General features: G+C 40.2%; 3 protein-coding genes and 1 long non-coding RNA gene across 4 annotated transcripts; 2 read left to right on the top strand and 2 right to left on the bottom strand.

Annotated features, from left to right (window-relative positions):
* Nucleotides 1-10: 10 nt before the first annotated feature.
* On the bottom strand, nucleotides 11-9,270 carry ccdc3a (coiled-coil domain containing 3a). Its single transcript, XM_087785773.1, has 3 exons — nucleotides 8,864-9,270; nucleotides 7,748-7,925; nucleotides 11-1,256 (listed from the first exon to the last, which is right to left on the bottom strand). The coding sequence occupies exons 1-3, from the start codon at nucleotides 9,253-9,255 to the stop codon at nucleotides 951-953; spliced, it is 876 nt and encodes a 291-aa protein (XP_087641899.1). The 5' UTR covers nucleotides 9,256-9,270; the 3' UTR covers nucleotides 11-950.
* Nucleotides 9,271-10,853: 1,583 nt separating this feature from the next.
* Nucleotides 10,854-17,029, top strand: optn (optineurin). The gene is made up of 13 exons (XM_087786775.1): nucleotides 10,854-11,004; nucleotides 12,984-13,108; nucleotides 13,178-13,386; nucleotides 13,450-13,608; nucleotides 13,730-13,917; nucleotides 13,979-14,063; nucleotides 14,692-14,807; nucleotides 14,876-15,025; nucleotides 15,686-15,770; nucleotides 15,833-15,952; nucleotides 16,016-16,158; nucleotides 16,341-16,411; nucleotides 16,489-17,029. The coding sequence occupies exons 2-13, from the start codon at nucleotides 12,988-12,990 to the stop codon at nucleotides 16,593-16,595; spliced, it is 1,554 nt and encodes a 517-aa protein (XP_087642901.1). The 5' UTR covers nucleotides 10,854-11,004; nucleotides 12,984-12,987; the 3' UTR covers nucleotides 16,596-17,029.
* Nucleotides 17,030-18,041: 1,012 nt separating this feature from the next.
* Nucleotides 18,042-25,316, top strand: LOC148083666 (protein MCM10 homolog). The gene is made up of 18 exons (XM_087786774.1): nucleotides 18,042-18,154; nucleotides 18,965-19,002; nucleotides 19,094-19,381; nucleotides 19,452-19,631; nucleotides 20,477-20,617; nucleotides 20,687-20,849; nucleotides 20,910-21,075; nucleotides 22,193-22,360; nucleotides 22,564-22,680; nucleotides 22,749-22,945; nucleotides 23,009-23,097; nucleotides 23,328-23,441; nucleotides 23,812-24,270; nucleotides 24,419-24,552; nucleotides 24,705-24,818; nucleotides 24,889-25,034; nucleotides 25,094-25,136; nucleotides 25,222-25,316. Exons 2-18 carry the CDS (start codon nucleotides 18,996-18,998, stop codon nucleotides 25,303-25,305), a joined length of 2,610 nt encoding a protein of 869 aa, XP_087642900.1. The 5' UTR covers nucleotides 18,042-18,154; nucleotides 18,965-18,995; the 3' UTR covers nucleotides 25,306-25,316.
* An 880-nt stretch (nucleotides 25,317-26,196) lies between these two features.
* LOC148083665 (uncharacterized) lies at nucleotides 26,197-26,776 on the bottom strand. The gene is made up of 3 exons (XR_015710691.1): nucleotides 26,533-26,776; nucleotides 26,384-26,472; nucleotides 26,197-26,303 (listed from the first exon to the last, which is right to left on the bottom strand). It is a non-coding gene; the product is annotated as an uncharacterized LOC148083665 (long non-coding RNA).
* Between the last annotated feature and the right edge of the window lie 1,219 nt (nucleotides 26,777-27,995).

The following is a 27,995-nucleotide window of genomic DNA, read 5'->3' as shown; positions in this document are numbered from 1 at the left end:
TGGAGTTTATGTTTTTTTCTGCTTTGTTTCCGTTTTGTGTTACTAAACACAACATGGGTTTGACTTACGGGCCGATTATTGGTTAAAAAAAAAAGTGTATCGACAGGTTTGTACGGATCAAAACTCGAGATAAAAAACAATATTGAATCCGGAGGAAAGTCTTAAAAACCTTTCAAAGTCCGATGTCAAAGTCAAGTTTACCAAAAAATATTAAATTGTGTTTCTTTTTCTCGAAGGGTTTCCGTGACAACACTACTTAGCTTTAGCTATTTCTTATCTTTTAATGACTTCTTTCACTATAAAAAATGTCACAAACAAGAATTTTAGTTCCCATTTTGCCAAGTATCGCCCTCTTAATGAAAAGAATTTGTCCTCAAATGAGTCAAGCTAACTGTAGCGCCATAGCTAGTACCCTTGTTAGCAGTTAGCATTGATACTCATTTACAATCGACCTCTTTCGTTCTATTTACCGACGTATTGATTTATTTATCGCGTTTCATTCCTAAAACCACCTTCAAGGTCTTAATTTTCACATCATATTTTGCGACACCTGATCAAATAAACGGCGAGAACAGTATTTTCTAAACAAAAATGATATTTATCAAAATGCAACATTAGCAACCGACTCACAAAAATACACTTTCCCACCAACCGCCGTATATCTCATCTCGTTTCTTGATTTTTATTTCCTTCAGTATAGAACACAAGTGGTTAAGAATCTTTGTTTACTATTTTTACTAGTTGTTACTTTTGCTTCTTTTGTTTCAGTCAGTTATTGAAGTGTGTTCATGTTAACATTCAGCGTCACTCCCTCGACCTTCGAGCATCACGCTGCTTCCATGTCCAGAAGAGGGCGGCGTACGCTCGCAACGAAAAGGACAAAAACGAAAGTGTAGATTCAGGACTCTCGGTGACCGCCCAGCAGTCTCCCCTCTTCCCTTCCAAAAGTCTCACCGCAGCTGCAGCTGCTGGCGTATCTGCTGGCGTATGGCGGGCGCCGACTCCCCCTCCTGGGCGATGGTGTTGAGGTGATGACCCGCCCGACGCTCCGCCGCCCTCAGCCTCGCCCTCAGCTCCTGGGCCTCCAGCTCGGCTCTCCTCGCCGCCTTGCGGGCGTTCCTCAGGGAGCGCTTGACCTTGGAGACGCGCTCCTTCAGCTGCCGGTTCCTCCTCTCCGCCACCTCCAGGCGCTCCTGCAGCCTCCGGCCCCGGTCCTCCTCCTCGAAGAGGGCGGCCTGGACCGACGAACACAGCAGCTGCAGAAAGTGAGGACGAACGTTTACTCGACAAAAACAAGCGGTTGTAAAAGCAGCAGCTGAGGATGGAGTGAACTTCGGAGATTCTATCTTCCCACAGAGAGTCTGAAGATCAGCTGCAGGTACTGAGATTGTCACAAACCAAAGGATGATTAAAATAAAGCATTCAATCCCTAATCTCATCAGTGTCATCAGACGCGGCTCCTTCCATCTGTGAGGTTGTTTATGGGGCTTGACTTAGTCCACCTAGTGGGAGGGCCGGCCCTGTCAGCAGCTTCTGACTGTTATAAAACAATCAGAGTGAAAGTTTACAACCGATACAACTGAACCACATGCTCGCCTGGAATGTAGGTGACTCAGACCTCACTTCAAGCATGTGTGTGTGTGTTTGTGTGTGTGTGTGCGTTTCTTTGTGTGTTGCTGGTCCGGTTCATTTCTTTGTGTTTTTTGTCAGTGTTGTTGTTTCTGTGTGCGTGTTATTTTGTGTTTTGTGCATGTATTTCCTTGTGTGTGCGTCTGTGCTTGCGACTATGTTGTGCATTTCTGTGTGATGGTTTGTTTGTTTCTGTTTCTGTGTGCAAGTGTTTTCTATGTGTTTATTACTGCGTGTGTTTGTTTACGTTCTTGCATCTGTCTGTGCGAGTATTCCCAAGCTGTGGGTCAGTGTGTTTCTGTGTGTGTGTGTGTGTATTTTTCTAGTGTTTGTGTGCTTGTAAAGGCGGGCGGATTTCTGGTTGTGTATTTGTTGGTCCTACAGTGTGTTTGTGTTTGTTTATCCACTTGCATCTGTCTGTGTGTTTATATGTGTGTCTCTTCATTTTTGCATGTGTGCATTGTGTTGTTACATAAATATGTTAAAACCATGGCAGACTAGGATGGTTGTGTAGTTGAATGTTTACAGACACTAACTTTCCACAGTGAATGACTAGGACTGACTTAATCCAACAATAACAACAACACATCAGGTGCATTAAAGTGTGTTTATGAGTAAAATGTGTGTATTATTAGAGAATGATGGACGTGCACATACAAACATGATATAAAGACTTGGTTAAAAATATTATAAACTGAAATTTAGGGTATCTGAGCTAATTGTTTAACAATATTTGAAATGTATTTTTTCTTTAACAAGTATAATCATCATATAAATGATTGTAATTACTGATTATTGTTTCACTTTTAAATTATAGTGCAAATGATTTTGTAATGAAACATCAACTGGATGTTGATAGAAAGTGTCGTCTTTGACACAATCGTTCGTTTTATCAGTGGAGATATAAATCGTCGCCCGCTGTGAATTCTCCCCTTCAGACACACAAACGCACAACACCTGTCAAAACATCCTGGCGATACCTGCCGTGAAGCATCATCTGTACAAACAGGGGTTTTGGGAGCATGTGAGGACGGACGCACGAAATACAAGTTTACGAGAAGAAACTTCTCTGACCCTGGTGGTTAGACGAAGGAAAAACAAAATAGATCGTCAGATGATAATATATTTACTTGCTGCCTGTGTTATAAGAAGGTTTTGTGTTGGTTATATTTGTGTACATATAACAGACAACATGCTAACAGCAGAGATAGTGATATTTATTTTGTACACAAATCCTTAGTTGCAACATTCTTGCGATTAATATCATACAACACTTCCTAATATAAGCTTTATTCTCACTAGTTGACATTGCTAAGTTAGCACTGAAGATCAATGATATTGTTCAGAATGAACTAAGCTATTTTGTTTCCTGTAACCTTCTCTGCTGGGGTGTGTATGTAAGTAAGTAAGTAAATAAGTAATTTTTATTTGTATAGCGCTTTTCCAGACCAGGGTCACAAAGCGCTTAAACAATCAAAACAATATTCAATAAAGTATATATTTTAAAGATCAAGATAAAACTGATAACACAACAGGAGTTCCAGAAAATCAAGGAAAAGCCTGAACAAATAAAAACGTCTTAAGATGTTTCTTAAAGGAGTCAGTAGACTCCATCACTGAAATCAACACAACGCTCCTCCCACACAATAAAATACAAAGAAATTCCTTAACTTTGGTGACAAGTCATGGCATGTCAACCAATCAGAGGCCGGGTTTTTACAATGACGTGTACAGGGAGGGAAAATTCATCGAGATGAACGGAACTGAACTCGATTTTGATACAAATCTATCCGTTTTTTTAATCTGCCATATTGACTTCCCGCTAACTTTAAACCCCTGTTGCAGATTGACCTACTTCTGAGAGGAACATGAGAGACGACCCAAAAGTATTTTTGTTGGTAGAAACTTTCAGCTTGGGAGTGAATAGTTTAGATTTTCAGTGGTAATATAACATCTCTTGTTTGTTGCCTGTTAAGAATTGTGAAACTACCTTTGACCTTTATCTATATCTATTAAAAAGCTTAGTTAGTTACTTACAATATTTGTCTGAAATAGCTATAGTTATTCATCAGGTTTCTGCTTTTATGCCACGTCGGTTATGTGTGTGTCTTGTCACACTGAAAACATGAGCAAGAAAAATGTCGAGGTCTCCTGCCCTTGTTGACTTCCGGGGTCAGAGGTGGAGGAGTCGGGGCACGCGTGGACTCGCAGAGGTTCTGACCCCTAAGGCAAGGTGGAACGCCAAACAGGTGTTGCATTTGGGGAATTCGAAGGAGCAGCGTCGTCAAGAGAACACTGAGCGACGACAAGAGTCACATTTTCAGCTTTGTCTCTGTCATCTTAAGTGGGTTGCCATGGTAACGCTGCTCCTCAAGCCTTTTGTCTGCCCCTCTCAGCTGGAGTTCCGGCAAGAAAAAAAAAAAGAAAAAAAAAGCCTTAAAAAATTGAAGTGGGTTGCCATGTGGTTAAAACCTTCGTGGGAACCAGACGCCCCTCCAGAAGGACAGAGCAGAGACTTCCCTTCACTCCGCTGCCAAAGCTTTAATTACTTTCAGTTCAGAGACTCGTCTTTATCGCCCGGAACATCTTTTCAACTGAAGGACTCGGAGACTTTATTAACCTCGGGGGCCTCGTGCTATTTCTCGATTAAAAAATCTGAAGGCTGGAGATTAGTAACGTACACACAAACCTGCACATCAACACACTTTTTATTTGGACATCAAAACAAAGTTCATGGGTGCTTTAAAGTTATAGGGTTTTTTTTTTATCCCATTGTACATGTAAATTAAAATACACAGAAAAAACTTTTTTATTTGATTCAATACACAGATGTCAAAGTTAATGACACAAGGGTAGAATATTTGTAAGTTTACATTTCTAGCAGGTTTGATAAAGTCTAGTACTTAGACAAGTATTAGTAGAGTTGTTTCCATTGTGGTCAATGAGCGCTTGTTGCTGTTTTCTTGTCAACTGTTGTTGTTTTTGTGTTGGAAAAACCCCCCAAATAATTTGGATTTTAAAATGTCTTTGTTTCCTTCAGGCTTGTACTACTGAAATGACTTTAATGTGACGTAAAAGATTTGCGCTTGATGGAGTCTACTGACTCCTTTAAGAAACATCTTAAGATGTTTCTATTTGTTCAGGCTTTTCCTTGATTTTCTGGAACTCCTGTTGTGTTATCAGTTTTATCTTGACCTTTAAAGTATATATTTTATTGAATATTGTTTTGATTGTTTAAGCGCTTTGTGACCCTGGTCTGGAAAAGCGCTATACAAATAAAAATCACTTACTTACTTTCTTACGTTAGTTAACCATAAACCACAAAGACTGAAGAACCAAAGCACTTATTCCAAAACGTATGTAATGTATATTTATTGGTGAAGGTTATTTTTTATTTAGTTTTTCTTTCTTTTCTGTGTCTCGTAATGTATTATTTAAGACAGATTTGAGCCCGACTTCAAGTCAATAATTTGTTTGTCCGAGGTGTCTTGAAGCTGCGTTCAGTGTTTCATTTACATTCCTCCTGCCTGTAGATTAAAGGAAGAGTCTCCTCGCTCTCCTGCTGTGTCTTGTCTAAAGTGTGACCTTCTTATCTCGCTCATGCTGCTCCAGTCATCCTCCTGCTACAACTTTCTACACACATACATGCACACGCACTAGTCAATCTGAACACCTTCAATGATGGTGAAGAGTGTTACTGTCACTTGATCTCTGATCTTCATAGCAACGCGACGCAGCAGCGTTTTATTACATCAAATACCAGAAGACAATAGATTTTTCTGATCATTTCTGTATCCATCCGTCCAACCATGTATCCATCCGTCCATATTTTGATCCTTCTATCCAGCCATGTATCCATCCGTCCATATTTTGATCCATCTATCCATCCATCCAACCATGTATCCATCCGTCCATATTTTGATCCTTCTATCCAGCCATGTATCCATCCGTCCATATTTTGATCCATCTATCCATCCATCCAACCATGTATCCATCCGTCCATATTTTGATCCATCTATCCATCCATCCAACCATGTATCCATCAGTCCATATTTTGATCCATGTATCCATCCATCCAACCATGTATCCATCAGTCCATATTTTGATCCATGTATCCATCCATGTATCTATCCGTCCAACCATGTATCCATCTGTCCATATTTTGATCCATCTATCCATCCATCCAACCATGTATCCATCAGTCCATATTTTGATCCATGTATCCATCCATCCAACCATGTATCCATCAGTCCATATTTTGATCCATGTATCCATCCATGTATCTATCCGTCCAACCATGTATCCATCTGTCCATATTTTGATCCATCTATCCATCCATCCAACCATGTATCCATCCATCCATATTTTGATCCATCTATCCATCCATCCAACCATGTATCCATCAGTCCATATTTTGATCCATGTATCCATCCATCCAACCATGTATCCATCAGTCCATATTTTGATCCATGTATCCATCCATGTATCTATCCGTCCAACCATGTATCCATCTGTCCATATTTTGATCCATCCATCCAACCATCTATACATCAGTCCATATTTTGATCCATCTATCCATCCTTCCAACCATGTATCCATCTGTCCATATTTTGATCCATCCATCCAACCATCTATACATCAGTCCATATTTTGATCCATCTATCCATCCTTCCAACCATGTATCCATCTGTCCATATTTTGATCCATCTATCCATCCATCCAACCATCTATCCATCCGTCAATATTTTGATCCATCTATCCATCCATCCAACCATCTATTGATCCATCCAACCATGTATCCATCAGTCCATATTTTGATCCATCTATCCATCCATGTATCCATCCGTCCAACCATCTATCCATCCTTCCAACCATGTATCCATCTGTCCATATTTTGATCCATCTATCCATCCATCCAACCATCTATCCATCCATCCAACCATGTATCCATCAGTCCATATTTTGATCCATCCATCCAACCATGTATCCATCCGTCAATATTTTGATCCATCTATCCATCCATCCAACCATGTATCCATCCATCAATATTTTGATCCATCTATCCATCCATCCAACCATGTATCCATCCATCAATATTTTGATCCATCTATCCATCCATCCAACCATGTATCCATCCGTCAATATTTTGATCCATCTATCCATCCTCCATATTTATCTGCATAACCATCTATCATAAATCCATCCATCACCCATCCAGCTATCCATCCATCCATAAGCCTGTGAGGTGCAAATAGATCTTTCTGTCTATCAAGTTATCCTTTGATCCATTTATATATAGTAAATAAATATATCAATCCATATCCCATATATACTGTTCAATTATTCATCCATTCATATTTCTGTGAAAATATCGTAATAATCATCCATCTTCATCTCCAGACATGTACCAATCCATCCATTTATATTTTCCTTCATCTATCCATTCTTACATCTATCTACATATCTACTTATCATCCATTCAACCACACACCCGTCCATATCGTCATCCATCTATGCATCCTTATATTTATCTGCATAACCCTCTATCTTCGTATTTATCCATCCATATATCTCCATATTAATTAATCAATCCATCACTCATCCAGCTATCCATCCGTCGATCCATCCATTAGACCTTGAAGTTGAGAGATATTATCTTGTGTGTCCCATTCATACATTTATCCATCATTCCTTTTATCGATTCACATATCAGCTGATCATCCATCCATCCAAATACATGGACGAATACATTTTTTTATCCAACATTAATCTATCCATCCATCCATTCAAATACAGTATATGGTATCCAACCCATCCATCAATTGATATAACCATTTTTTATCAATCCAACCTTACATCCATCTATCCATCCTTATAACCATCCATCAATCCACATATCGATTTATAATCCATCCATATATCAATGTATCAATCCATATATACATATTTTCATCCATCAGGTTAATGCTTGTGAAGAAAGAATGTGATATTAGTTGACATTTAAGTAGATTGTTGGTTATTTAATGGAGGGGCTTTCAAATGAAACAATCATGTTTATATTTATAAAGAGTCTGAGCTTGGCTGTTAAAATGGGTGTGTAAACAGACGACAGCCCTACCCTGTTGTCCTCCTGTGTGTCCCACTCTGGGCTGAAGGTGTGGAAGGGCTGACTGCCCTGTGAACAGTTGGAGAACTGGAAGAGGCTGGAGAAGGTGCGTCTGTTCTCCGGTGTGTCGGGGAAGACGGCGTCCTGGAAGTTGACGCTATGCGGGAGGATGTTGTAGTTCTCGTCCATCCTGTCGATAAGCACATTTACAAATCTGTCTATTTTTTCACGACAGTGGCAACATAATCTGTGTCTTCTAGCCTGAGTGGATGCGTTCTACGGTACTTTTATCTATTTGGTGTGCCAAGATTCGATCAGGTAAGAATCCATTAAACAGCCTTTACCAGTTTGTAACACTGAAACTTGATCTCAAGTTCATGGTTGGGAGCAACTAAGTTGCAATATGACTTGTGTTAATATATCTTGAAGGTGTGCTGTGGAATGTTTTGAATGATTCCCCGAAGTGACCCCAATGACCTAAGACAATCCAAAGATCTTCCACTTGATCTTGTGCTCTATCTTTCCCTTACAAGTGAGAAAAACCCCAAGATGCTTGAACTTGGATTTAGAGGAGCAGTGAATCTATCTTGTGAGGACTGAAGGCTCTGACCTGAGCCAACAGCATCACAGCATCTGCAAAAAGTAGTTTTGACAGCCTGTATGGACCACTATACAGAAGACTTTGCCGCCCTGGCTGTGTCCTAAAAGTTTAAGATACCACTCCAAAAGACAAGTTCTGGCTATTACAAAGACACTGTTTTGTTATCTGACATCACAAACAAGATGTAGAAAACAAGAGGTGCAACAATTAATAAACACATTTGATTTTAATTAGTAAAATGCCACAGTGTTGTGATAAATGTAAATAAAAATAAACCAGTAGAATTAAATATATAATATTTACCTTTGTTTTTTCGTGTTTATTTATGCATTTAATACTGAATTATGGTACCTACAATATCCATAATCCTGTTTTAGCCAGTGGGTAAAAGTATTTGCTTGTCATTTTGAGGGTAAAGTGGTCAAATAATGACGTTTTATTTAGAATAAAAATGACAGTAACACAAAAGTTTGTCTTCATCTCACTCAAGCGTAGTGACACAGTTGGCTACAGAGATGCGTTCTGACCTGAGGAAGAAGAAGTAGGAATAGTTCTCCATGACGGTGTGGGACTGGCAGGACAGGTAACCCATCCCGGTCAGGTTGAGCCTGGAGGCGGCCGGGACCTCCAGCATGCTCCCCCAGGCCTGGTCGCAGAGCATCTCCACCTCCGCCGAGTACAGAAGTCCTTCCTCCGCTCCCTCGTAGCCGTAGCTGAAGCCGAAGGGCAGCGAGTTGTACAGGCTCCCGGCCCCGGCACCCAGCGGCTCCCGGTGGATGGCGAGGACCCGGGCGTAGACGATGATCTCCGCCAGCTCCGCCCGGCAGCCCTCGCTCAGGGGCCGCCACTCGGAGGGGAGCTGGCAGCTGTCCGTGAACGCAACGAGCGCCGCGAGAAAGACAAGGACCGTGGATACCATCCCAAATACTCCAAACGTTTTTTAATTTAAAAATAACTATTGAATATTAAGAACTGTCGCATTCAAATGTAAGCTGCAAAAAAAAAAAGTGATTTAACAAGTACTTTTAAAACTTTGCAGAAACTTCTCCAACCTGTTGCAGCATTCACTGCCTCAGCCTCCACTGACTCCACTGGCAGTGATGCGTTCATGGTTACACTCCTGGTGACGTACACGCGGGGCTGGACGACATATCAGTAAACTAATGATAGAAAATAGGTGAACTTTTCTTTTAGAGGCATGTTATGTTCGAACACAATTCATTATTCTGTATGTTTTTTTTTACTTTACTATTCAATTTTTTTTATTACTATAGTTACATGTTATTATCATGAAATGATGTGTTTTGCTTAAATAATGCTATTACTTTGTGGAGATTCGTCGGGAATTACTAGCTACTTAAACTCATTACAATTGAAGGAGCATGAGATGTTCCCAAACCAGATAGGAAAACGCTCCAAGTACTAAAAAATATCTAAACAGGTCAAACACGAGTTTTAAAACGATATATATATATATATAAAATGTTCACTGATATGGATTGTAATAGATACTGTGTATTGATAGAAAGAATCTTGATCTTTTAAGTATATACTTTATTGAATATTGTTTTGATTGTTTAAGCGCTTTGTGACCCTGGTCTGGAAAAGCGCTATATAAATAAAAATTATTTACTTACTTACTTTCATTTTATATTCCTCTTAAGTCCTGAAAAGATTCGTTGAACGACTTTAAAGACTGAAGTTGATACTGAGAACGAAACGGGAAACAATAAATAAGATCAAAGCCGATGTAACAGCAAAGGCAGACTTGACATTGCTGACCCTCCTAGTGAAGCTCTTATATTTACACGAGCTATGTTGAAATGCTTCACAGGGCTTGACCAACTGCAAATAGTCGCACATTCAGCCTCCACTTGAGTTGCCATTTGTGTAGGTATTTTTGATCCAAAACATACATTATGTTGATGGAACTGAAGCCTCAAGTTACCCAAAAAAACGGTTTTGGCTAAACAACACTGCTCCCTAGTGGCCATAGATAACGACAATTCTAAAAAAAAACAAAAAAAAACAATCGAAATCTAATTTCACATGTGTATTTACATATAAAAATCGATTATATTAAGTGTACCAATTTCCGATATGTTTATTCTGGAAATTCCCCGACTTGTGTCTATCATGATAAGGCGAGTGTCAGGGAATTCCCGCTATGGGCAAGGACCAATATTTCCCCGCAGCTATAGATCATGTGGATGGGACTGACTGTAGCCAGGTAGTAGCCCATTCGCGTAACACTTGCTTTACAGATCGTGTAGTTGTTGACGTCACCTCTAGGCACGGAAAGATTATAACCGAACGTAAACAGGAAACGAGATGAGTATTTTTTTTTACAAAATTAAATAAAACGATTGACAGAATAAACCCACTTACGACTGAAGTTTTTGACGTTTTCTTAAATAATGAAATTATCATAATACAGTATTTTAAAGAAGACATATATTCGATGTTCTATTTTAACTTTTTCCGCACGGTATAATACCAAATGTATTTTATTCTGAAATAACAACACGGAAACACCTCTGGATCTCGACTGTCGAAGCAAACCAGAAGGAGCACGCAAGGTGGACTGACAGAGGTTCTAATGTTGAGCGTTTTCATGTGATTCAGAAGAAAACTCGTCGTCTCTTAATACTCCGTTTTTGTTGAGCAGGTCAGTGAAACATTTGGTCTCGATCGTGTTGTGACGCAGTTGGTCCGAGGACCTGTCGTTTGTTGTTATTGTGAACTTCCTCACAAGTCTCGGAGCGGACAGGCCCGTTTCGAGAAAGTGAAACTAAAATGACGTATGTTCAAAAAAAAAAGAAGAAAACTCAAACATAATTGACGTTGAAATAAGGTCTTCTCAACATGGAATGTCATATAAATGCTGAATAAAACAGTTTATCTCACAGGTGTGAGGCAAATAAAACCCATACTATTGTTCAATTCAATTCAATTATATTTAAAGTGTCTTATCGTAACAGAGTTATCTCAAGACACTTTACAGTTGAAGTAAGACTATAGTGGAGAAAGGAAAAACAGATCCCAGCCATTCTTATGCTACGCAGATTTGTTTAAACTTCATATACCCGATCTTCTCATTTCTGATAAATCACGTGATAAAACTCTGGGTCCAAGAGTCGACTGACAGGTCGTTTCTGGGTTTTTTTACTTTCATCTAGTACAGGTCATGTAATAAACCTGATTTATGTCAAATAAATGACAAAAAAGCATACGTTCCTAGCCTTGGATTTTTCTATTATGAATGATGTATTTCTCAGAGCAGATGAATTTATCTCTACTCTTCCATATAATGTATACACTATATTTAAAACGTTTTTTATAATGTAAAATTTAATTTAATTGTACAGCACTATCCCAACCAGGGGTAGCTCGTGAAAGATACCGTACTTTTCCTTGTCTATACAATTGAAAGACTCGAAATGAGTCTTATAATAATCTTAGACAATATTTATATTAATGTGGAAACCAACACTTTGACAGCTAATGATGAATTTATGATGCTCCTTGCTCAGATACAAATTGAAACACGTGTACTTTAACATCATAAACTAAATTATTTAAAAACTAAAGGAAACTACTAAAAACCTGTCCTGTGCACAACACACCACAGATACTTTCTACCCACTACCACACATGCAAATAATTTTTTTAATATTTTTAAAAAAGGCTTGTAAAATTAAAATGTCAAGAACAGAGATTGTATCAGCGCATCCCTACAACAAGTTCCAAAATGATGCACATTACCAAGTGAGCTAAATGAGCCTGTAAAAAAGTATGTGTTCATCTTTAGGTATTGCAAAAGAAACATGACATCACTGATGGGCTCTTCAAAAAGTGACCCCAGATAGACTTGATATGACCCAAGATTATAATAAGAACATGGATCAATGCTTATTTAGTTTATCAGTGTGAATGATTCTACAATCATATAAAATCCTCACTGTTGATATTTATTATAAATAATAAATGATAATAAATAAAATCTAAAAGGTTGATCAGAAGGGCTGGCTCTGTGGTTGGCATGAAGCTGGACTCTGGTGACATGACTGATGATTGTATCCTTTTTAATTTGTATCCTTTTCTTTGCGTTATTTCCCTTTTGATCTATGTTCTTTATACTTTAAATTTATCATCCCTTGCGCTTTGTTCTTTTGTTTGAACTCTGTTCTTGTTTTTTATGATGTCTGCTGTGAACTGGAAACTCAATTTCCCGAATCTCCAGAGGGATTAATAAAGTCAATTTATCAATCTATCTTTCTATCTAAAAAGATAAAGATGTAATCGGTGGGAGCGCGACTCCCCAGCGCCCTCTATCAAACAATATTGTAGTTGTTGACAATAAAGAGATTCGATATGGAGTAGTCATTTCAGTTCAGCGGCTCAACACTGCTGGCATCAAACAATACAATATAATAATAATATAAAATTGGTTAAAAAAAAAACCCCAAAAAAACATGGGAAATACAATTATAGAAATGAATTACAAACAATATGTTCAATGTACTTTTATGATCAGTACCATTATACCATTGTACAACTCATGTGGGGCGAGGGGGTGTGAGTGATGAGAAGATAAACATCTTAATGTTTATGAATAGTTTGATGGGATTTCTGGCTTCTTTGCAGCATCATGTCTTCTGAAGCCCCAATGATGAACGGTGACGTTATTCGCTCCCCGACTCAAACCGGCAACATGGAGGAGACCCTGCAGCAGATGAACGACCTCATCCGGGAGAACCAAGACTTGAAGAGTAAGACATCAGCAACAACAAAGTCCATCAAGTGGATTTGATATGAAAACCCTCTTCTGTGTCTCCCAGATAAATTACGTGACTCTAATAAGACCATGAAGGAACGTTTTGAGGATTTATCTACTTGGCGAAACAAGCAGCTGGAGGAGCGCAAGTTCCTGGAGACAAGATTGGAGGAGGCCCGTGTTTGCATCGAGACACTGACCTCAGACAACAAGACGATGAAGGAGAAGCTGGAGAAGTCGGAACCAGTCGCCGGACCAAGGGCAAACCGACCAGTAAGACTATTGTAAAAGTCAATTCAATGTGAAAATGTGATCGTCTTGTGTATTCTCCTGCAGAAGCCATCTTCCGCATGGACTCAGGAGCTCGAGGCCTTGAAGATTGTGGTTGCTCGACTACAAGCGGAGAAGAACGACCTGGTGGCCATGAACTCGGAGCTGCAGCTGAAAGCCGAACATGAACCTCAGGACGACTTTATCGAGATCATCAAAGTGACGGTGAGCGACAATGAGCCAGAGCTCATCGTAAAAGGAAGTCGTAAGACGAACGTCTCAACATTAAAAACATCACAAACAAGTGAGAGCGTTCTTGGAACCATTGTCTCTGGTCACCCTGCAGGACGGCAGCTCCGGTGAGATGAGCAACACGTGTGAATCCGTGCACAGAATGCGATCGGACTGGTCGAGCGTGACGACGTCTCGGATGGAAAACGAGGAAGTGACTGTCAGCCAGCTGCTGCAGTCTCTGAGGAACGAGACAAAAAGAGCCGAGAGGCTCGAAGCCGAGCTGAGAGCTTCTGTCGCGACGTAGGGAGAAAAGTAGAAAAAAAACTTTCTTTCAATGATATTGATCCGTGTTGTTCAACAGACTTGCAGCTCTGGAGGAGGAAAAGAAGAATAAAGTTGTGGAATCAACGCAGACCAGCTTGACTACTGAAGTCAAACAGGAAGAGGTTTGTGCTTTTAGATTCCCACAGATTGACAGAACGTTAATGCAGCTTTTAATAAGATGGACAATACCTCTGCCAACAAGCCCATTTACAATGTCCTTGTCTCCGAAAACCACATAAACTGACCTGAACTTGAATCTGTTCCTCCAGAATAGGAGTTTTCTTATCACCATGAGTGACGTTAGTCACATTCCAGAGATTCCTACAGTCTTCGTCATACCTGGCAACCCTGAAGCTTACTGTTGAATCAGTAAAAACACATGTGTTGTCACCAGAAATATATATTTAAAAATGTATTTGTGTTTCCTTTAAGCAGGACGTGTGAGAGTAGAATAGAATAGAAAAAAAATAAAATAAAAATAAAATAGAATTTAAAAAAGAGGTGGACTGTTTTCCTCAACTTCTGACCAGTATTATGTGACAGAAATCCAAGTGGGAATATATCTGCGTGTCAATAACCTGGAGTAATTATGGGAAATTAATTGAAGTGACGGTTGATGCGTTAGAAAAAAACAAGCTGTAAACGTTGCTGCTGATTGACGAGCAAAGGTCTGTTTACCGAGAAGACCGTTCACAGATTAATAGTGTTAACGAAGCCAGTGATAAAAAATGTTGCGTGTTTCTGTTACAGGCAAATTCTGAGGTGCAGACCCTGAAGGGTCAGATGAGGTCTCTGTTCGAGGAGCTGCAGCAGGCTCAGAGCAAGCTCGACAAGGCGGAGGGCATGAAAAAGAACCTGCAGGACAAGTCGGTGGAGGAAGATTTGTGACGTACTTTTTAACGTTTTTAAAAAAACAACTGTCCTCTGGGTGAAGGTACAAGGAGGTGGAGCAGGACGTGGCGACCCTGAAGGCCCAGCTGATGCAGAAGCAGGCGGTCCAGCAGGAGAACGAGCGGCTGAAGCTGCAGGTGGACAGCATGCAGGCGCAGAGTCTGATCGAGCAGAGGAAGGCTGGGGAGGAGAGGTCAGAGGTCACGCTGTTTAACACTCCGATAAAGTAGCTGAACTTCACAATCAGAAGTTTAAACATTACACACACATTATTATTATTATTATTATTACTGTTGTTGTAAATTCTAAATGTTCATCTTTCAACCTAACAAGCTAGCATAACCTTTTCAATAGGAAGCTATGGCAACATGCACTTTGAATTAAAGACAACATGAAGCTATAAATTAACTTCAATATATTACACATACAGCAACTAAACATGCATTCAAATAAAAATGTATATTAATTAAATAAACGATAAATGAATTGGGGGGGGGGGTTATAGAGAGAAATAAATAAACAAGGGAATGGAGTGGGCTTAGATGGCAACACATACATGTAAATACATTTATAATACATTTTATATAAATTAGCTTCAATAATAGTAGTTTGAAAGTAGAAGCGTGTGGACTGAAGGAGTGGAACGAATAAGAAAGAAGTGCACTTTATCTTAACCACAGTGGACTAGATGCGGGATGGTGGATTACTACCACTGAAGGAGGGAGTCGATGTTGCACTCGGCACGCGGAATAAATCCACACAAAAAGAAAATGTATATAGATATATATAGATATATATATCACAACGACACATGTTTTTTTTTTACGCCTAAGAGTTTCGATCTTCAATGCAGGAACAACTTGGCGCAGCTGAAAAATGCCTACACCAAACTATTTGAAGACTACAGCGAGCTGAACGAGGAGAACAAGAAGCGAGAGGTAACTTGAAGTAATCAGAATCTTTGTGGCTGCGAGTGTGACTCCCTCTTGTGGTGCTGTAGGGGCAACTGACTGAGGCAGAAAAGGCACTTGCTGTTAAACAAGAGCACATTGACAAATTAAAGCAGGAGATCTTCAAGAAGGAGGAGGACCTGGAGACCATCTCGGTGTACCAGACTCAGGTTTGATTCACACTCTCTGGCGTGTTTACCACGTAAAGATGACGCATCATCGTCTCTGTGCAGGCGGAGGTCTACTCCTCTGACTTTTACGCAGAACGTGAAGCCAGAACAAAGATCCATGAGGAGAAAGAGCGAATGGCTGCTCAGCTGGAGTACCTCAAGAAGCAGAACTCGCAGCTACAAGAGGAGAAGGAGTCGATCGGCCGGTGTGTTTTTTTTACCAGGAAAACTTTTGCATTCTGCAGGAAATATTCTGAATAGATGTGGCTGGACTTCAAGATGAAGCTTGCTCAGGATGTTTGGAAGAACATCTAACATTTGTAATTTTAACATGTTTAATCAGTGACATCGATTGAATTGTTGGTTTGTTTTTTTTCCTCTCCTGCAGGCGGTCTCTTGGTGAGATGCAGATGAGGCATGTTGGGGGAAATCCAGCAGGGGGCACTCTTGTGGGCAGAGGTACGACACAGCACCACCTCGATCCAGGCGCTCCACAGACAACATGTGTTTCAATGTCATCCATGTCGCTCCCTCAGGTGCCGAATGGCCGGTGGACATTCCTGAACACTTGTGTCCCAAGTGCAACGAGCTCCTGCCGGACCTGGACTCCCTCCAGATCCACATCATGGACTGTATCGACTAGATACTAGCATTGCCATGGCAACCACAACAGCAATCTACTTTAGCACTTTAATCTGAGTCTTCCTCTGCTTCTTTTTCTTCAGCACCTGCAGGGAGGGATACGCCCAAATCTGAATTCTTATAAACTAGCGGGGAAAACATCTTACATTTTTTTTAGGACTTTTATATGGACTAAGCTGCACAGGAATGAAGACTTGTGCTCAGTGTGGATGACGTCATGGTTCATCTTTTCAGAAGCAGCAACATAATTAAAATAAGATTTAAATCACTAAATTCATAACATATACCTATTTTGATCTTGATACTTTCGGGAATTAGGGGAAAACAATTCATGTTAGACCAGACGTGTGAGCTTTGTTTGGCAAAAGAGCTTCCATTATATTCTTGTGGCATTCATCAGTACATGATACATAAACCTGAAGCTTACCTCCTCCAGACTTGTGAGTTATTGTGTTTCTTCAATCATTTGTTTCCTCTGAAGTATATATATTTACCGCAGGACTCCTTCAATGGTCAACCATTCACTGTCACTTTAAACAATTTGTTTTATATGATTATAATATGATTTTATGTAAATGTAGTCCATATAAGTAATTTAAAATATAATTTTAACAATATTATGAATTTAACTATGAATGATAAATAAACTGTAAAAAAAAAAAACATAAAACAATTATTAGCTGTACGAAACATTTCTACATTTTACACTTTGACCCACATAAATATAGTCAGTTTATTGCAAACTGTTCAAATAAAATAGATTTACTTTTTTTTAATCCCTCTGGAGATATCCTTCGGGAAATTGTGTTTCCAGTTCACAGCAGACAATAAAGATACAGCAAGTTTACTAAAAACAAGAACAAAGGGCAAACAAATGAACAACGTTCAAGTATAAAGAACACAGATCAAAAGGAAATTCGACCTATTACTTTTATATGGATATCATATTTTGCTTATTGTCCAAGATGCGGTTGAAACCAAATGTAGTCATGAAACGTTTATTAAATAGCTGGTGTTACGGTGACTTAGCTCCAAAAAGCTAAAAATCGCTCTTTTCAATGTGAAACAATGTCGAAAATACATTTAATTCTAAGCAGTTGGCAAAACTGAACCTTAATTTGAAAACGGAAGCGCGTATAGTTATTTCCGTTTGCTCCCCCTCTCTCTAGTGATGTTCGACTGCGCCTGAATACATTTTATGCTACTATAACCATTATGAGTTTATGACCATATTATATAGACTTCTAGTTTATATAAACACACGTTTTCTAGTTATATTCAAGTAACATTCGGTATTTTTAACGTTGACTGCTATGTGATAAGCTTGTGTTTTTATTCGTGCAATCGTTAAGCCACCTATAAGAACTTTGTCAACACAAGACGGTCCTTAGTTTGGCGCCAACTTGCATTTCGACTGTGATCACTGGAAGTTTGTTGCTGCAAGTGAGCGACGGGCGGTGAAGGTTGGAGCCCGAAAGTGACAAAAGAAGCGACGGTCGCTCAGTAGGAAAACGTCAGAGTTAACATTAGTTGATTTGTGGAAGGATCAGATCAACACAAGTAAGAGATGATGTCGATGAGTGGACTTCGGGAAAGATGGAAGAATGATGTGGCAGGAATAAACAGTAGGACTATGTGAACCACAACTGTGGGGCAAATGAACAGAAATATATATATATATATATATATATATATATATATATATATATATATATACAATATAAATATGTATTCATATAAAAAAAAAACGAAGTAGTTGACAAAGATTTCAATTTTCATGTTTATCAGGTTTAGAACTATAAGTGAAATAAGCTTAATGTATTTTTATTGTGGAAATATTGATATATTGTCAACTAAGTACAGTGTATTGATGTCATTAAATAAATCACAATATATTTGAATTCATATAAAAAAACAACTTGATAAAAGACTTTGTTTTCATGTTCAGCAGGTTTTGAAGTTTAAGTGAACTATCCTGTTACATGATACTCAACTATTGTGTAATTACATGATAGTTGATTTTATGTTATTACGTGTTACTGAAGTATTTTGTTATAACATGATATCGAAGATTTATGTTATTACATGATACTGAATTATTACTTTATTATGGGATACTGAAATATTACGTGATACTGAAGTATTTCGTTATATCATGATACTGAAGATTTATGTTGTTACATGATACTAAAGTATTATGTTATTATATTATTATATTAAATATAATGAACGTGTTACTGTAATTCATTTCTAATGTCCCTTTAACTTTGTTGTCTTAAGGAATCATTGTAGACAATCATTTTAATAGTTTCTCTGGTTAGGAACAAAATGATGTTTTGGTGTCACTAACAACAGCTTCTGTCACTACAGTTATAGTCTAGTTCCACCAGAAGTCTTCATTATGGATGGTGAGTACAACTGTAGATACTGTGGAGTTTTGTTTTCGTGTCTGACGTTTCTCACTATATTCATTTAACATTTGAATGTGATTCTGTCCAGGTGATGACGATCTGGACATTTTGACGGCGCTTCTGGCTGAGAGTGAAGGTGTCGATGACGAGCAGGACCAGCAGCAGCTGGAAGATGATTTCAACGACCTGTTTGACCAGGAGGATGATGGCGAAGAAGAGTACAAGGAGGAGGCAGAGGTCCAGGAACAGAATACTAAGGCAGCTGCTTCGGATGTCTTTGAAGATATTGACGACATTGAGGACGAAGATGCAGAAACAGAAGGAACTAAAGCCACGACTAATGACAGCCTGAATAAGTCCAGAGATGACTTGCAGGGTAGGTTAACGGTGCGAGTCATGGCCATCGCACTCATGGAGCAGCTGCTAACTTTTCTCTACTCTCCCAGAGGAGTTGAGGCGGATGCAGGAGAAGATGCAGAGTTTGCAGCAGCAGCTAGAGTTAAGTCAGAAAGTCTCTTCCTCCACTGTGACGTCACCTGCTCCTAAACCAGCACCCCTAAGAAAACCTCAAGAAAGAAAGTCTTCTGTCAAGTCTGCAACAACTCCCAAGACTAAGAAACAGATGTGTAAGTGTTGCTCTTTAAGTGTTTTTACACTGCTGCGGAAAATCAATTTGATGTGCCTGATGGTTGACCCTGTAATTTATATTTCGTTTGAGGACTTAATTATCTTCTGTTTCCTTTTTATCATTTGGAAATAAATGAAAATGGATAAATGATTATTTATTTTAATTAATTAGCTTTTAATGCACATTTTAAATGTTTCTTTCAATTTTTTTTTAAGTTTTAAAATGTGCATAATATAACATGAAAAAAATGAAAACAATTAACTTGTCGTGACATAATTAATCTTTGAAATTGCACATGCATCATTCCATTTTCTTTCCATTTTATCTAAGACATTTTTAATTATAATTCTTTGCCTTATGTATTTAGCTTGACGGCCCTTCGTAACAGTCACAGTATATACTGGGAAACTTGGTCTATAACCAGAGCAGTAGCTGCTGGCTAGGGTTCTCCAAACTTTAGCTTGTCACCCCAAGAAAGTAGAATAAAAGGTGTTGACTAGCAGCAGACTGACTACTGTTGAATGTAATGCAGGTGTATTTATTTACAAAACTGTCATTCTTGGAGAATAAATCTTGATTTGTCCATCTTGTCCTCTAGCAAACACTCAAACAATCAAATTCCTTACACGCCAGTTTAAATCTTATTGGTAGTTCTGTTTTTGATCTAATCTGGCATCTTTATACTGTAGATCACCATACATGGATATTCATTTTTTTTGAGGCAGCTATTGTACTGACCACATAAAATGACTTGGTGGTCCTAATTTGGCCTGCTGGCCTTGAGTTTGACATGAGGATGTCATGTGTTTTTCCATATGCTTACGATCCCCGTCCTTCCCCCAGTGATGTCACCACCCGCTCCGGTGGCAGCAGGAACCTCGAAGCTCCAAGAGTCTCCGGACTTCTTCACCCAGTTGAACAAGGCTGACGCAACGAAATCCAAACCCAGAGTCGCTCATCAGCCCAAAGCTTCAGATTCACCCGGTAAACGACTAGATCATACACACGTGTGCAACATCAGTGAAGGTGACACTCTCTGTGCCTGCTGAACAGAGGACAGGGGTCCACTGGTGGAGATCAAGCTGAGCAGCTCCTTCCAGCCGGTACAAAGCTCCAGTAAATCTGCGACTCCTCCAGCCAGCCAGCCTAAACCCGTGTCCCTCCCTCCTCTGCCTAAAGACATGGCCGTTGAGAAATACTCCGGACTGCGCCTTCGGTCGGTTTGAATTCATCACGCCTGGAGAAGAGTCGGAACGCTAACGTTGTTTTTCCTCAGGAAGCCTCGCGTCTCCTCCATTGACATGGACAGCAAGATGGCCAATCGGCGTTTGATCCGTCTCTCTGAGCTCCCGGAGCGTTTGGCTCGGGAAAAGCTGGATGACAGCGACTGGGTGACGTTCGCCGTGTTGGTCAACAAAGCGACAACACAGAGCAACAGCAGCGTGAGTAACAAGCTCGGGTGGATGAGAACCTCCTGCACCTGCCTCTAGTGATGGATGTCGCTTTGATTTCTCTTTGGTTTGATGGTCGTGCGTGTTCCTGTGTTTTTTGTAGAGGTGTCTTTGTGTGTGTTCTTGTTAACATACAGTGTGCGTGTTCATATGTGCATTAACTTCTTAAATGGGTTTGTGTGTCATTCATGTGTTTTTGTGAATTGAATGTCCAGCTGTGTGTGTAGTTGTGTACCTAATGTGACTAATCAAGACGACAAGAATCTCATACTTCAACCATTGATTCTATGAAAGCGTCGTCAACAATAAGAACTGCACCAGATAAAAACTAACGGGGACTTTTGTAAATATTGTAATTTTTTGTATTTACTGTATATATGCAGTTAATACAAAACTGCAGCAAGAATTCTGAGCTGTTCTAGTAGAAGAACTTACATTTCTCTGATCCTTAAAACTCTTCACTGGCTGCCAGTTCCTTTCAGGATCAAATTTAAAATTCTGGTTTTTACTTTCAAAACTATGCATGGTCAAGCTCCTCCTTACATCACTGATCTGATCCAGCCTTACACCCCAGCTCGGGCTCTTAGGTCTGTGGATCAGAATCCACTGATGGTTCCTGAACACGCATCAGGACCAGAGGAGAGAAATCCTTCCAGGCTGTTGCTCCTAAGCTTTGAAACGATCTTCCTCTCTCTCTGTGTTTGATGATCTACTAACTCCTTCAAGAAACATCTTAAGACGTTTTTATTTGTTCAGGCTTTTCCTTGATTTTCTGATACTCCTGTGTTGTTCTCTGTGTTATCTTGACCTTTTAAGTATATATTTTATTGAATATTATTTTGATTGTTTAGGCGCTTTGACCCTGGTCTGGAAAAGTGCTCTACAAATATAAATTACTTACTTACTTACTTATATTTTTCAAATGTATAATGGCCATTTATATTGGATTCTTGTTATTCTTGTTAGTATTTTTTTTTTTTTTTTTTTTTTTTTTGTGTGCTCTTGCTTATTGTACTTTTTTCTTTTCACCTGATGCTGCTGTAACAAAAAATTCCTCTTGTGGGACTAATGAAGGAAAATATTATCTTATCCAAACCTCGTCTTTCAGGGTAAAACCTTCAGCATATGGAAGCTGAACGACCTACACAACCTGGAGGTTTACGTGTCCCTGCTGCTGTTCGGAGAGGTCCACAAGGAACACTGGAAGACTGACACCGGAACCGTCATCGGAATCCTCAACCCCAATCCCATGAAGCAGAAGGACGGGTACGACGGGGTGAGTGAAGGACGACAGAGGCTCATATTCTACATTTATCTTACATATTCTCTCAGATCTGAGGGAAAATAAACCCAAATGAGGGGCCACGATCAGTCTTGACTAATGCAGACAGTTTTAGTTCAGCAGCAGAACTGCTATGATGACAGTTTTCATTTTTAATAGATGGGATTAACTGTCGTTTAAAATGTGTCATCTTTCAGGTGAGCCTGACCGTCGACCACCCACAGAAAGTCATGATCATGGGTGAAGCTCAGGACTTTGGCACCTGCAAGGCCGCGAAGAAGAACGGGGAGCCGTGCTCCCAGATAGTCAACCTGGTGGGTCCCTCCCCTCCTCATCCTGCGACTAAAGTCTGTCCTCTTACCAATCCTTCGTGTGTGTCTAGTACGACTGCCAGTTCTGTCAGTACCACGTCAAGGCCCAGTACAAGAAGATGAGCTCCAAACGAGCCGACCTTCAGTCGTCCTATTCGGGGAAGGCTCCGAACAAGCTGAAAGGAAAAGGTGGCGGTCTGAGGGACCGGCTCTGTCAGGATGGATTCTACTACGGCGGCGTGTCCTCGGCCTCCTGCGCCGCCTCGATGTGAGTCACTGACGGTGAAGACAATCAACGGGTAGAAATAATCCACTGGACTTTGTGTTGCAGCTCTGCTTCGAAACCCAATAAACAGAAAACCCTGGACACGCTGTTCGTGAAAGGTTCGGCAAAACTCCTCAACCAGGCCAAGAGTCTCGGTGAGAAACCGACCCGTCAACTTTTCCACACAAAATTAAACTCTAAATTGTCAACTTGTTGTTTTGTCCTATGACTTGTATTTCAGTCAGACAACCCCTTTACCGCCTTCATTTTTTTCATTTTCAATTTGCCCAAAAAATAAGTGCAGGTTGTTCACAGATGGCGGCATAAGAAAATTATTTTTGTTGATTCTTCACAAGTACCTTAAACCGTTCTTCATGTTCGGCAGCCCTGCAGTCTGGGGAAGTATCCGGTTGCTCAAAGGAGTTTAAGAGCTTGTTGTCCATGCCAACCCCTGGAACCCTGCAGCTGAAGAAGCACCTGACGCAAGGGAAACCAGCAGGTACAGCTGCCGTCACGCTCGCTATACTTCCGATGTGTTGGCATCATCTTACGCAAACGATGACGTGAAACTCGTTGGTTATGATTCCATTCTTTTGTGTCATTTTAAACAATGATTTGATTGAAAATAAAAAATATACATCTCAAGTAGTAGCAACAAGTTGTCGGAGCTCCATCCCAACGTGTGGTAGCTTAATGCTAGTTTTGGCTAGCTTGAGGTTTGGTCTAATATGATCTGTTGATGATGATTTGTTTTGTTTTTTCTGATGGTGACCGTTAAGTGGGTTAGCATCACATCTTTGATGGCACTGTCCACTTTTATATTCCTGCATAGCTTCTATTTTTAATAGTTTGAATTAATGTGCGTTTAGTCTCGGCGGACGCCTCTGGGTCGCCTGTTCAGTCCATATCGGCATCAGACCTGTTGAAGCAGCAGAAGCGACAGCAGCAGGAACTCCTCAATGGCCGCAAGAAGAGGATGGAGGAGATCCAGAAGAGGGCGCAGCAGAACTCTCGCTCACCGGGTCTAATGTCCCCAAAAGCTGCCTCCGAGGTTCCCAAGTCCACCTGCAGCCCAGGGACACCAAGCACCCCGACACTGGGTCGAGGCTTCACAGAAGGAGAGGACATCTTGTTCTTCGACGGCAGTCCGCCGTCGGCGCCGCCTGCCAGTGCCGTCAGTCACTCGGCTGCCAAGCTGGCCGCGCTGAAGAAACTGAGGGCCAAAGGGTCGGGCCTCCAGAAGGAGGATCCCAACGCTGTGAAGAGGAAGAGGAACAGCAGCAGTGATATCAACGCCAGAGTGGAGAAGAGTCTCACTTCCCCAACAGGTGAGGAAAACATGCTAGCTTCAAGGATCGAAGTTTACACCTCATACTAAGGCTCCTTCTTTAACTTGCATCGATATTTCCCACATAAGAGTCACAACGTGTTATGGAATTGAATTGCTAAGCCCTGATCTCTGACGTACCTCTCCAGGTGAGTCGTCCACCACTGAGGAGGACGGGCAGCCGGCACAGAAGAAGAAGCGAGAACAACTTGACTTCATCCAGTCAGAGGAGTTCCAGAAGATCCTTAATGCCAAATCTCGACACACACTTGTGCTGCAGGCGGTGAGATGAATACTGTTGCCGCATGTACAAATTCTTTACATATTTTTTCATCTAAATATAATGACACTGCATAGACCTGAGCCAAGGAGGTGATTTCACCTGATTTTTACCAAACTGGAAAGAGTCAAACCTGAACTTGTTCCTCGACTCAGGCGGAGTATCAGCTGCAGGAGCGCTATTTCGATGTTCTGGTGAAGAAGGAGCAGATGGAGGAGAAGATGAAGGGGACCAGGGAGATGAAGTGCCGTGCAGTCAGCTGTAAGAAGGTATGTTTGATCCCTAAATGTATAATCCTTACTGCTGGATCTTTTTGACGTGGATCCTCTCCATCTTCAGTGCAGCTACACGTACTTCAAACCTGCTGACCGCTGCGTGCAGGAGAACCATGATCTACGTTGGCATGACGCAGTGAAACGCTTTTTCAAATGTCCTTGTGGCCAAAGGGCTATAGCGCTGGACAGACTTCCACACAAACACTGCAGGTAAGAGATGGACTTTCGTTCATTTATTGGCATCGTTGACGTGTTTATGGTATTTGCAGCAACTGTGGGCTGTTCAAATGGGAACGAGACGGAATGTTGAAGGCACGTATTTCAAATGTTCTTTTTCTAAATCTTTCCCTTGTTTTTTGAGTACGACACCAATAAAACTCTTTCTATGTTACATCAGGAAAAGACTGGACCAAAGATCGGTGGTGAGCTGCTGCTGCCACGAGGGGAAGAGCACGGCAGGTTCTTGAACAGCATGATGTAGACTTCTGAGACCAGTATTTTAATTTAAAGCATTTTCATATCGTTTAAAATGTCTATTTTAATTGTAGTGCAACCGAGTATGAATTGTTTGTGTTGTATGTCATTAAAGAAATGATGTGAAACATTTCAAGTTCATCTCAACATTAGGTGAGAGTAGAAGTTTTGTTTTTTTTATAGCGGGCAACTTGATCAGGTCGAGGTAAAGGGGTTCAAAACCCTCCCATAATTCAAATTTAAACCATATTTATTACATGTTAAGTAAGTGAGATTTCCAGAACTTCCGGTTGTGAATTGTGAGGTGACAATAAGAGACGGATGACAAAAACTAAAGTGTGTCCAATTTTAATTAAATGTACACGAGAATGTCGGCTTCCCTGGCAATTAAAAGGTCCATAATTTGGCCAAAATGTCTCTCTTCTCTCCTTCTCTCTCTCAGCAGTCACCATGGCAGACTGGCTACATAAGACTATTAGCTTAATTGCACTGTTAACTCAAAAGACTGTAAACAGCAGAAGTTCTGCTCCCGGGTATATTCAGGTAACGCGTAAGCAACTAGAGAAGAAATGACCTTCAACAAAAAAAGATTAATTTTACCAGGCCTGGCAAGATACGTTGAAAATACACAGGGCAACTCTACGGAAATCAAGAGCCAGCTATTTGGGGGGTTGTGTGTTTTTTTTGTTTTTTTTGTTGTTTTTTTTACATGTTCCTAACTTAGTTTAATATCCCGTGTGATGACAATACTGAAGAGTCATTTAGATTGAGAAGGAAGGACCAGTTAGAAATCAGTATGACAGAAGCCAACAAAAGACTTACAATCCAATCAACATTTTTTTATTTTCTGGACATCAAAACGGATGTAAAAGCATCACTTTTATTCAAAATGAAGCAATGACATGTTTTATTTTTCTCCATCATTCACATATTATCTCATGGAACTTCCTGGATGCTCCGCACAGTGATTCTATAGAAACTTCCACTCAGTTGATCTTGAAAAAACTGGAAATGATAATACAAACCTTTTAAAGAACTAATCTGTGAAATTAAACCACAGGAAACTTTTAAGAGAATATATTTACCTGCTGCATAAGGTCCAGGAGGGCGGCATTGTTTAATTCCCCATCATAGGTTAGCTTTATTCGTAAATGAGTCAGGAATTGAAGGCCAGCTGAAAAGGTAAATACACAATTAATTTATGATCAAAACTTTTTTTTTAACCCTTACATACTTGTGGTAAACACCGGATTCAAAGGTGATGATGTTGTATTATAAAACTGTTTAATTGTTGGTGACGTTGTTTTGGTTTTCAACTTTTCAGTTGAAGTAGGAACTGTGGTTGTTGGAGGGGTCATAGTTGAAGTAACACCTGTGGTTGTTGTAGGGGTCATAGTTGAAGTAATATCTGTGGTTGTTGTAGGGGTCATAGTTGAAGTAACACCTGTGGTTGTTGTAGGGGTCGTAGTTGAAGTAAAATCTATGATTGTTGTAGGGGTCATAGTTGAAGTAACATCTATGATTGTTGTAGGGGTCATAGTTGAAGTAAAATCTATAATTGTTGTAGGGGTCGTAGTTGAAGTAAAATCTATGATTGTTGTAGGGGTCATAGTTGAAGTAACATCTATGATTGTTGTAGGGGTCCTAGTTGAAGTAACATCTGTGGTTGTTGTAGGGGTCATAGTTGAAGTAAAATCTATGATTGTTGTAGGGGTTGTAGTTGAAGTAAAATCTATGATTGTTGTAGGGGTCATAGTTGAAGTAACATCTATGATTGTTGTAGGGGTCCTAGTTGAAGTAACATCTGTGGTTGTTGTAGGGGTCATAGTTGAAGTATGAGCTTTAGTTGTTCTAGGGGTCATAGTTGAAGTATGAGCTTTAGTTGTTCTAGGGGTCATAGTTGAAGTATGAGCTGTGGTTGTTCCAGGGGTCATAGTTGAAGTATGAGCTTTAGTTGTTCTAGGGGTCATAGTTGAAGTATGAGCTGTGGTTGTTCCAGGGGTCATAGTTGAAGTATGAACTGTGGTTGTTGTAGGGGTCATAGTTGAAGTATGAACTGTGGTTGTTGTAGGGGTCATAGTTGAAGTATGAACTGTGGTTGTTGTAGGGGTCATAGTTGAAGTAAAAGCTTTGGTTGTTCCAGGGGTCATAGTTGAAGTATGAGCTGTGGTTTTTCCAGGGGTCATAGTTGAAGTATGAACTGTGGTTGTTGTAGGGGTCATAGTTGAAGTATGAACTGTGGTTGTTGTAGGGGTCATAGTTGAAGTAACATCTATGATTGTTGAAGGGGTCGTAGTTGAAGTAACATCTGTGGTTGTTGTAGGGGTCATAGTTGAAGTATGAGCTTTAGTTGTTCTAGGGGTCATAGTTGAAGTATGAGCTGTGGTTGTTCCAGGGGTCGTAGTTGAAGTATGAACTGTGGTTGTTGTAGGGGTCATAGTTGAAGTATGAACTGTGGTTGTTGTAGGGGTCATAGTTGAAGTATGAACTGTGGTTGTTGTAGGGGTCATAGTTGAAGTAAAAGCTTTGGTTGTTCCAGGGGTCATAGTTGAAGTATGAGCTGTGGTTGTTCCAGGGGTCATAGTTGAAGTATGAACTGTGGTTGTTGTAGGGGTCGTAGTTGAAGTAACATCTGTGGTTGTTGTAGGGGTAATTGTAGGGGTCGTAGTTGAAGTAACATCTGTGGTCGTTGTAGGG

Source organism: Callionymus lyra, chromosome 3 (genome assembly GCF_982586985.1).
Source record: "Callionymus lyra chromosome 3, fCalLyr1.hap1.1, whole genome shotgun sequence".
Lineage (NCBI taxonomy): Eukaryota > Metazoa > Chordata > Actinopteri > Syngnathiformes > Callionymidae > Callionymus > Callionymus lyra.
Note: the sequence above shows the minus strand (reverse complement) of the source record. Positions and strands in the feature narration are given on the sequence as shown.

What these genes read in the sequence shown, in the direction of transcription:
- ccdc3a (XM_087785773.1), bottom strand. Translation starts at nt 9,255, where the DNA reads ATGGTATCCACGGTCCTTGTCTTTCTCGCGGCGCTCGTTGCGTTCACG. An exon ending in TCCTACTTCTTCTTCCTCAG is followed by an intron (nt 7,926 to 8,863) that starts GTCAGAACGCAT and finishes GCTTATCGACAG; the next exon opens with GATGGACGAGAACTACAACA. An exon ending in ACACACAGGAGGACAACAGG is followed by an intron (nt 1,257 to 7,747) that starts GTAGGGCTGTCG and finishes CACTTTCTGCAG; the next exon opens with CTGCTGTGTTCGTCGGTCCA.
- optn (XM_087786775.1), top strand. Translation starts at nt 12,988, where the DNA reads ATGTCTTCTGAAGCCCCAATGATGAACGGTGACGTTATTCGCTCCCCG. An exon ending in CTGAGAGCTTCTGTCGCGAC is followed by an intron (nt 13,918 to 13,978) that starts GTAGGGAGAAAA and finishes GTTGTTCAACAG; the next exon opens with ACTTGCAGCTCTGGAGGAGG. An exon ending in AAAAAGAACCTGCAGGACAA is followed by an intron (nt 14,808 to 14,875) that starts GTCGGTGGAGGA and finishes CTCTGGGTGAAG; the next exon opens with GTACAAGGAGGTGGAGCAGG.
- LOC148083666 (XM_087786774.1), top strand. An exon ending in GTCCAGAGATGACTTGCAGG is followed by an intron (nt 19,382 to 19,451) that starts GTAGGTTAACGG and finishes CTACTCTCCCAG; the next exon opens with AGGAGTTGAGGCGGATGCAG. An exon ending in CAACACAGAGCAACAGCAGC is followed by an intron (nt 21,076 to 22,192) that starts GTGAGTAACAAG and finishes CTCGTCTTTCAG; the next exon opens with GGTAAAACCTTCAGCATATG.